The 10300-nt window shown below is 40.7% G+C and overlaps 1 protein-coding gene across 1 annotated transcript; it reads right to left on the bottom strand.

Annotated features, from left to right (window-relative positions):
• Positions 1–1265: 1265 nt before the first annotated feature.
• Positions 1266–9893, bottom strand: ARL13A (ARF like GTPase 13A). The gene is given in 7 exon segments (XM_037060179.1): positions 1266–1394; positions 3198–3288; positions 3915–4105; positions 4612–4664; positions 4667–4701; positions 5589–5835; positions 9803–9893. Coding segments are annotated over 7 exon segments (837 nt in total).
• Between the last annotated feature and the right edge of the window lie 407 nt (positions 9894–10300).

Below are 10300 nucleotides of genomic sequence, written 5' to 3'. Positions count from 1 at the left end.
CTCTCTATACCCCAAGTTCCTAATCTGTTTAACAACTGGATTTGACTAGAGGCTCTATAACATTCCTTCCAGCTCTATCACTAATAAGCTGAGTGTCAGCCAAAATCCTGTCAGACCCACAAGGTACCTGGGGTGGTTCTCTGGGAGATGAGGTCGTATTGCCATGTGTAATGGGAAATGACACAGACTTAGTGTCAGATCTTCCAGATGGGGTTGTAAGACTGACCTTTCTGTGCAAAGTTTTTGTCTCTCAGAAACAATTATTGGCTAATTGGTTTATACTGCCTGGTGAGACTGTATAGAGTAGGGGTTAAGAACATGAGTTACAGAGTTGGACCTTAGTTCGAAAAACAGTTATGTTGCTTCCTACTGGGTGCTACTGGGGAAGCACCCAGTAGCTACTGGCTACCCCAGAACTGTAGGGGAAAGTGTAATTCTAAACTGACCCTGTACTTCTAAGGCTCAATTTCAGTTGGTCAGCCAGGACATGTTGTTCACAGGCTTTCTCAGGAGCATCTGGGTGCAAAGATACAGTCTCTATTCTTTGCCAAGGTTCTCTTCATTCTCAAATGGATGATGCTTAACTTTCCTTGAGTTTCTCTGTAGGTGGAAGATTCACTTGATGGTTAGACTGCAGATGTACAGGAATAATGGGAGTTCTTGGGAATATGGTGTTAAAGTAGGTGGAGTTGTAGGAGACTGTAGAGGTATTAACAAACAGAAATTGAAAAGCAGAAGTATTTCTAATGGTTCTGTAGATGAACCCATTTACTGAGGGAGGGATATTAGATATTTCTTTTGATGTCCTTCCTTCCATTTTTCTCTTTAGTACTCTGTTAAAAAGTAAAAAAAAAAAAAGAAGAAAGAAAGAAAGAGAGAGAGAAGAAAAGAGCCAGTCACTGCAAATGAAACTAAGCTCCAGGTTTCCTGTCCTTCTCAGACTACTCCAGGTCAAGAGGGTGTTGTCCACTTTCTAAGGGACTGTAGACTGCACCTCACCAGGCACCCCCTGGCCTCATACTTTCTCTTACTCTTGCTCTCTCACTTGTTCTTTTCATCTAAGCAATACTAACCACAGGTTTCAAAGATTTCTTCACAGACATCTTCCAGCGTCATCTCCTCCATGTCCCAGGTAGTCATTCTCTTTTTTGGGCTGGGTTCTGGGGTTATAGAAAAGAAAAATGGATTTTAATTTTAGACAGAGATTTAGGGGTAATTTCTGGTATTTAGAAAAACACATCTCTCTTCTACTAGATTTCTTCCACTCAACTCTCGTCTTCACCCCTCATCCCCAGATCAGTGCTTTTTTCCTCTTCAGTGCTCCTGGCCAAGTCCAGGCCCCTCCATATAGGTGTAGCAACCCAAGACACTGGGGTAGCCTGAGGACCAGATTCCTTGGAGAGCAGAGGTGACATTATAATATTGATAGTTGACCATCACAGTGACTGAGGTCCCAGGGAACATTGAGAAGGAGAGGCCATTAACAACAATGGACTTTCAAGTCCTCACAGCTTTTTCTTTAATGCCTTTGTTACATTGGGAAAAATCATATATTCTTTTTTAAAAGATTTTATTTATTTATCTTTAGAGGGGAAGGGGAGAAAGGGAGAGAAATATCAGTGTATGGTTGCCTCTCATGAGTCCCCTGCTGGGAACTGGCCTGCAGCCCAGGCATGTACCCTGACTGGGAATCGAACCATGATCATGTGGTTCGCAGGTGCTCAATCAACTGAGCTACACCAGTCAGGGCAGGAAAAATCATATATTCTTATTATAAAAAGAAAATTTCCAATAAAACAAAAATCCAAAGAAAGGCACCTAGGTCTTTTGCTTCTCACCTAGTATATCACCCCTAGAGACAATGACTGCTAATGTTTCATTACTTTTCTCCAGATATTTTATATATGTGTATATATCATGCTATAGATGTTATATTCTGACTTGCCATTTTCTCTAACAAAACACAAGGTTGTGGAAAATTGTCCACGTTAGTATATGTAAGTCCATGATAGCCCTTTTAATGTCTGCATAGTATTCCATTATGTGGATGCACCATAATTAATTTAGCCATTTCCCACTGTTAGACATTTTCCAACTTTTGGTTATTGTACACACATGCTGTGACTGAACAATCACATGCATACCTTTGGGGGGAGGAGGTACTTGTGTAATTATCTTTGGATATAGTTCAGAAATGATTGGTTCATAGAGTTTACACATTTTTAAAGTTATATATATATATATATATATATATAGAGAGAGAGAGAGAGAGAGAGAGAGAGAGAAATATCTATATATAGAGAGAAATATATATACAAATATCTATATATTTGTGTGTGTGTGTATATATATATATATATATATATATACACACACACACAAATGTGGTATCATTTTTTACTCCCACCACTAGAAATGATAACTTTTAAGATAACTCTATATCCATGCAAACAAAGATCATGTGCCAGCCAGTGCTGAGCCATCATACTGGACTACCAGGTGGGGGACCCCAATTACTCTGCCTGCCCTTCATCCACTTCTCTTTCTCCTGACCATCAATCATAGTATGAGAAAAGACTTTCTGACTCAAAATAGAAATACTGTTTTATAAATCATGAGAGAAGGTCTATATATTTTTTCTTCTATGACTAACCAGTTCCAGCATTACTTTAAAAAAGATCAGCATTTCCTTCAAAAAGATCATCATAATCATTATCATCAGTATAGATTACTGAGAGCTAAAAGTCAGCATCCTGATTGTAGTGAAGCTCAGTAGTGTTTCAAACTCCATTTTTCCCAGAATATTCTCCTTCTTCCATGGGTTCATCTAAAGCAAATGTCACTGATATATTCTTTTTAGGTCTTAATCTTAAGCCTTCTTTCTGTACTGCAAGAATATGAAGGGGGAAAAAGTCACTTAGTGCCCAAGAGTTTAGAGATTGGCCCTTGGGGCATTAACATTTAAATATCCAGCCCTGGCTGGTGTAGCTCAGTGGATTGAGCGCGGGCCTGTGAACCAGGCGACCCAGGCTCACATGCCTGGGTTGCAGGCCAGTTCCCGGCAGGGGACCCACGAGAGGTAACCATACATTGATATTTCTCTACCTCTTTCCTTCCCTTCCCCTCTAAAGATAAATAAATAAATAAAATCTTTTAAAAATCTAAGCTTTAAAAAAAACATTAAAATATCCATTTACCTGTAGGATTGGCATTAGGGGCCTAGCTTTCATTGACTGTTGTCATAAAGGCTGTTCTTTTTCTTCAGACATTTCTATACTGGCAGGGAATCTTGGGAAGATGGAAAGGACAAAGCAAAAGTGAAAACAGACACACTTCAAGCTTCTTAATTTAATATAGCTGTTACCCTATTCCTGACACATACTTTTGAACAATGAAAAGGACAATAGAGAAAAAGGACCTTTAGGCCTTTTACTCCTTAAAACCTTGATCACTTGTTTTCTTCTTCTTTTTCATATTCCCCTTTACTCCCATCTTGCCTTAATATTGGATCAGAGAGCTGTAAGTGTAGAATGTGGGGTGACTCCAGGATGGTCATGCAAAGAATATGACCTATAAGTTCCTTCTTGAGGGGTTCACGTTCCTTTTCTCCTCCACATGGCAAACCAGGTATTAGAAACCCTGTTTTGGAGAAGCTCTAATGTTGATAGGTTGGCTTTGCCTTTCTGCAACTCTTCCCACTAACGTGACTACTCAAGTTGTGCCACTGGGGAGGGTGTACCTATCAATGCTGGAATTTTTATGGTCACTGGCCTATCCCTATTTGAGCCAACAATTTTGAGAGACTTGTTCAGAACCCCACAGAATCCAAGCACCTCCCAGAACTCTCTGCTTATACTGAAGACAGACTCCTGCATCTGTTTCTAACAGTTAACCTAATAGAGGCAGCTCAGTACCTGTCTGATACATATCTTTCCTCGAAGCCTGTGGTGTTCCTGGAGGTTGGGATACTCAAGGGGAGTGACTGTTGGCAAGTACACAGCTCTTTCTGTTTATTCTCAATGAATGCTAACAGCCAGCACAACCCTTCAACCCTTATAGGCTGATTGTTCCTTCTTTGGAGGTTTTTGATACTGGAACAGTGTCCCTGTGACAAAAAGAGAGGACTCCAGTTCAGAAACCTGGGACCACTAGGGACTACATTCAGTATCACTCTCAGCCAAAGAGCAGAGGTACACATAAGATCTAGAGAGGCTCTAAGACTTTCTAGGAGACACTCAACATTCACACTTGAGAAGGTAAATGAAAGCTACAAAAGCTAAGGTCATTTAATAACGTGATTGTGGTGTACTGTCTCAGATATGTGACCTTGGGCAAGTCACATAGAGTCTTTGAGCCTCATCCATAAAATAAGAATACTGAAGCTTCCAATTTTACAGAGAACTTTTGTAGACCTAGTGAGAAAACAGGTGTGAGAGTTTTATAAGAGTGTGATATTGATTATCACTGTTGAGCCAGAAATCATCATTGTAGATGTTGCCTGACAGGGAGAGGCTTTGCCTGAGATCCAGCATATGGGACTGACTATGGAATGGTACAAAGTATGCATAAGCTGGGCTTGAGAGGCAAGGGAGGGGAAGGGCTGACACTTACTACTTGGCACATGGACTTGTTCTCATTCAGTATCCCTTCCAGAAATAGATAATAGTATCACAAGGTAAGAGGGCATTCTTTTTGTCTTGCCTGTTTGCTATCCCAAAGCAGGGCACAGGAGAGAGAGTGGGAAGAAGAGAGAAAGAGTAAACCAGAAATAGAGGCCAAGGACAAGAAAATAAGAGAACGAAGGGGAGAACCAATTCTGGTACAACTGCTACATATCCAAGAACTAGCTTTCAATCCATACACAGTGAGTTGAGCCAGAAATTTTTTTAACCAACTCTCAATGGAGGAAAGAACAGCACACGTTATTTGAATCTGAGATAATCCCCAGACCTCATTTTTTACTTTCTCTCTACACTATGCCATCACATTTTAACTAAAATTGCTAACAGATATGAACAGATTTGGAGTTTTTACTATCCTCTCCCATATTCTGTTCATGCTTGAGTTCGGGGTGCTAATTAGTAACAAAAATGCAAAAATGGAGTCGAGGGTGAACATTAATGGGCCACCTGTAGTATCACCCTGGATTCAGTGATAGTTACATGACTTTTGCGTAGTCTGCCAAGGGAGGAAAGCATTGACATCAATTATACAAAATAGGGGTGGTTTTCTGCCACCATTTCAGTGTCTGAGACTGAATCCAGACATGAAAATCAAGTGCAGAAAGACAGTCTTCAGAAATAGTTGAGGGGTGGGAATGGGAGATCTAGATATTACTCTCCATTTCCTATGCTTTCAACATTGCCTTTGCACAATTAGCTGGCATGTTCAGCCATGGCAGTGTATGGTAGAAAGTTACTCTTTAAAACAGATCACAGAGGTCTGAGCCATTCCCCCCTAATTTAACTTAAGGAAAGAAGAAGTCTAACTAGATGAAACAAAGAGACCAGCCAGCTCTTCCTTTGTCTGCTTATCTTCTGAGGGCACAAAATGGAAAGGGGAAATTGAGCACAAAGTTGGAGGCTTACAGTAGGATGGGTTTCCCTGCCACTCTTGTATCAGGCAGCAGACTTGTTAAGGTGATCTTTGCTTCCTGCATGTGTCTTAGGTTGCTGGAATCCAGGACAAAAACAAGCCCATGTGCCTATATATAGTAGCTGAGCCACATTTCTTGGTCTTTCATATCTCCATTCAGGTGGATGGAAACTTCATATTCATCTAGTTGGACTGTAGTCAGTTTAGATTTTATACAAGGGTCTATCTTGCTAGGAAGTACTATGTTTAGGGGAAGAGATGAGTGTTTCTCCTCCACATAGCAGAGGGATATAGTTAGATGAATTTATTAAACAAACTTTGACTAGAGCCTGCCCTGAGGAAACTACTGAGGCATCCAGACCTCCTACTGACTCACAAATTTATCTTCCTAAACCAAAACTTTGCCCAACCTACCCTGTCCTAACTCAGTAATCTTCAATGATTGGGCACTGCTACTAGGATAGAATACAGACTCCTTTGCCTTCTAACCTGGCAGACCTATCTCTACCATGTCTGGTCTCCACACTGTCCTTGGTATACACCCAGTCTCTTCCTCCCTTTGCTCCTTGGCTCACACTCCCCTCATTCCACAAGAATTCCATGCTCTCTTGTGTCCTGGACCTTCAGAAGAAGGCTCACAGGACCTATTCTCACAGGGTAGAATATTTATTCCATTGCCCTTTCCTTGGTTAATGTGCATTTTAAAAAATATATCAGTTTAGGCACCGACTGGTGTGACTCAGTTGGTTGGACATCATGCTGCAAAGAGAGTGGTCACTGGTTTGTTTCCTGGGTTAGGGCACATAACTTGGTTGCAGGTTGGTCTCTAGTTGGGGTGCATGTGGGAGGCAATCGATTGATGTTTCTCACATTAATGTTTCTCTGCCTCTCTTTCTCCCTCTCTTCCATTTGCTCTAAAAATAAATACAGTACTTTTCCATGTATAATTTGCTCCTATATATAATGCACATGCACATATTTGGCTCAGATTTTCAGGAAAAAAATCTTTTTATTTATTTAGAAACAAAACCACCTATCATATTCCAAGGTATTGTTTTTTAATTTTTAAATATTTTTATTGATTATGCTGTTACAGTTGTCCCATTTTCCCACCTTCATTTCATTTCACCCTGCACACCCTTTCCCATCCATATTTCCCCCTTTAGTTCATGTCCATGTGTCTTAGTTCTTTAGCTTCTACATTTCCCATACTATTCTTGCCCTTCTCCTGTCTATTTTCTACCTACCATCTATGCTACTTATTCCCTGTACCTTTTCCCCTTCTTTCCTCCTCCCACTCCCCTGTTGCTATCCCTCCATGCGATCTCCATTTCTGTGGTTCTATTCCTGTTCTAGTTGTTTACTTTGTTTTGTTTTGCATGTGGTTGTTAATAACTATGAGTTTGCTGTCATTTTACCATACTGTTGGGAACTGCTCTGCCTGGTTTCCAGAGATGTAACTGCCCCTGATGGCTAAGACTGAGTGAGCAACCTCTGGACTGTGAGGCACTAAGGAGACAAAGTTTGTCTCTGGTAGCAAATGCTGCCTCAGTTTTCTCCCTGCCTCCAAAGCATAGTTGATGTCAATGACGGTTAAAACCCCTCACAGTGGGGGGAAACCTAGGCCAGACATGATCACTTGGGAGGCCATCATGGAAGGACTTGGGGTGCTGCAACAAAGAGGGAGTGATGGAACCTTGCCCCCCCACCCGCTATTCTGGCATAGCTCAAGTCCCCATGTCCTCTGGAAGAAGCACTTCCTGGCTCTAATCCACTTAAGGCTGAAAATCTGTGATGGGGAGGCGGTGCAGCCCCTTGTCTGGCTAGAATGGGATCTGGGGTGATCTGGCATAAGAAGGAATTCCTAAAAATCCCGTGAAGCCTGCTTAGCTAAGAGTGCTTTTATTCATATGATAAGGGTCCGAGCAGGAAATGAGTATGTCTCCCGAAGTTTCTGCAGCCCTTTTTCCTGACAGACACTGAGTCAGACTAAGCTTTCTGGATTTCCTGGAAGTCTATTTCCGTTGCCAGATTGGGGAAGTTCTCCTTTATTATTTGTTCAAATAAGTTTTCCACTTGTTGCTCTTCCTCTTCCCCTTCTGGTACCCCTATAATTCGGATGTTGGAACATTTAAAGGTGTTCTGGAGGTTCTTAAGCCTCTCCTCATTTTTTTGAATTCTTGTTTCTTCATTCTTTCCTGTTTGGTTGTTTCTTTTTTCCTTCTGGTTCACTCCATTGATTTGAGTCCCAGTTTTCTTTCCATCACTATTTGTTCCCTGTGCATTTCCCTTCATTTCATTTAGTGTAGCCTTCACTTGTTCATCTAATCTGTGACTAAATTCAACCAATTCTGTGAGCACCCTGATCACCAATACTTTGAACTTTGCATCTGATAGGTGAGTTATCTCTTGGTCACTTAATTGTATTATTCCTGGAGCTTTGATCTGTTCTTCCTTTTTGGCCATTTTTTTTGTCTTGTTTTTCCTGTTTTTAGGAAGGGGCAGAGCCTTAGGTGTTCACCAGGGCAGGGCAACCCAGTTGCTGGGTTGTGATGCTGTATGTGGGGGCAGAGTTCAGAGGGAACAGTGGCACTTGCTCTGCTCTCTGTTGGACCTCAGTCCCTTCTGCTGCTTCTCCCAAGCAAACTGGGCCCTTCTGTTGCTGATTCTCAGGTGGGTGGGCTTGTGTGTGTTCTAGGACTTTGTGGGCCTCTCCAATGAACTCTCCTGTGAGGCTGGGAGTCTCTCCCAGTGCCTCAAGCCCCAAAGGTATTTTCAATCAGTGTTTTGAGCTTCTATTTACCAGCTGTGGGACCCTGGCTTGCTAGGTCTGTCTCACTCTCCAGTTATCTGCACGCAAATGTGAGACCGCCACCCAGTCAACCAGCTGCCTTGCCCACGGTGCCCCGCTTCTCAATCACTGCCTCACTGGGTCTGCCCATTGCCACCCTGTGCCCTGGGTCTGCCAGCCACAGCCTGCATGCCCAGGATTCACCCACTGCATCTTGCGTGTCCAGTGTCACCACTTCCTGTGCCTCAACTCCTCTCCCTTTGGCTGCCTAACTCCACCCCACCTACCGGTCTGGATGAATGTGTCCATTTCAGCTCCTTGGCTGTCCGACTTCCATACAGTTCAATTTTCTGTCAGTTCTGGTTGTTATTATTTTAAAATTATTGTCCTTATTTTGGTTGTGCAAAGAGGCACAGTGTGTGTACCTACGCCTCTATCTTGGCCGGAAGTCCAAAGTATTATTTTGCATATGGATATTGTTATCTATTGTCATTTCTTTCTAGAGCCACACTTTTAACACATAAGCATAAATAAAAGAATTAAAAACATTTACATAGATATGGAATTAGTACTGCCCATGTATAATGTATATCCTTATTTTTTCTTCAAAAATTTGGGCTAAAAAATGCACATTATACATGGCAAAATACAGAAATAAAATCTTTAAAAATAAAATAAAATATAAATCAATTTATATTGTTTCTTCTCCAGTCTAGATAAGGTGCCTTTCTTCTGGGCTTACTGCTATCACAGCATATATTACAGTGTTATAAATACCATTTTACTTATTTGGGTTATAAAGTGCCACAGGACAAGGACCCTTTTAATTTTCTATGCCCACAATGTCAAACACAGAAATTGGCATATGGGTGCTCAATAAATATTTGTTGAATGAATTTGATAAATGACTGAATGAGTAAATGAATGAATGAAAGGGGATATTCTTTCCCACCCATTCTTGAAGGCTCAGTAAGGCTTCTTTAGTAAAACCTCTCTGACCTGTCCAGCTCTCACTCTCTTTCTAATTGAGCACATAGTCTATTAAACTGAGCCATCACCTCATTCTCTGCATGCCATATCTCCCCAACTAAAATAGTGAGGGAGGGGCTCTGCATTAGTTTACACATAGTAGGTGTTCTACAAATGTTTATGGTCCCTATTATTATGAATGAGTATGTTATCCCCTTCATATCTCCTCCAAGAAACCATGCCTAACTCAAATATATTTGCCCTTTTAAGGCCATGACCAGAGAACACTGTACCATAGGGCATTCCACACCTCATTCTGCTCCCACAGAAATGCAGTTCTAAAGACCAGTTTTTATATACATTCCAGTCTGTTGAACTGATAGATCTGACCTAGCTGTCTGCCCACATAAGTAGCAAAACAATTTTATAGATTCTCTGTACTCTTACCTGGGAATTCTAAGACCATAATCAGTTGCTCTTTATTTCTCATCTCAGAACTACCTATGACATTTTCCACAGGATTGTCATAATGAGTCATTTAGCTGAGAAGTTAGTAAGATGCTTTCAGATCTTTGTAATGTATAATTATACACACATTTATGTGTATATATATATCTATATATGCATGTATAGGCAGATATTATATTTTAATATGATCTTATAACTTCTGTTTTCATGTTAGTTAATGATCTTTTTAATTATAGCTTTCAGATAACATAATTTTTAGACACAACTTTGATGTGATATTTGCTATATCTGTGTTAGACTGCTTAGAAATAACAAATACAGTAAAACGACAAAGGTAATTTTAATTTGTTTCATGTATCAAGCAAGCTTTATATTATTTTTCCCATCCAAACAAAACATTTTTCCTAGCTATTTTTTCTTATTGCTTGAAACCTTACCAATTCCTTCTATAATGCAGTCTATTGGTGAACACTAGAA

Source organism: Sturnira hondurensis, unplaced genomic scaffold (genome assembly GCF_014824575.4).
Source record: "Sturnira hondurensis isolate 20B ecotype Veracruz unplaced genomic scaffold, ASM1482457v3 Scaffold0011472, whole genome shotgun sequence".
In the NCBI taxonomy this organism is placed as follows: domain Eukaryota; kingdom Metazoa; phylum Chordata; class Mammalia; order Chiroptera; family Phyllostomidae; genus Sturnira; species Sturnira hondurensis.
Note: the sequence above shows the minus strand (reverse complement) of the source record. Positions and strands in the feature narration are given on the sequence as shown.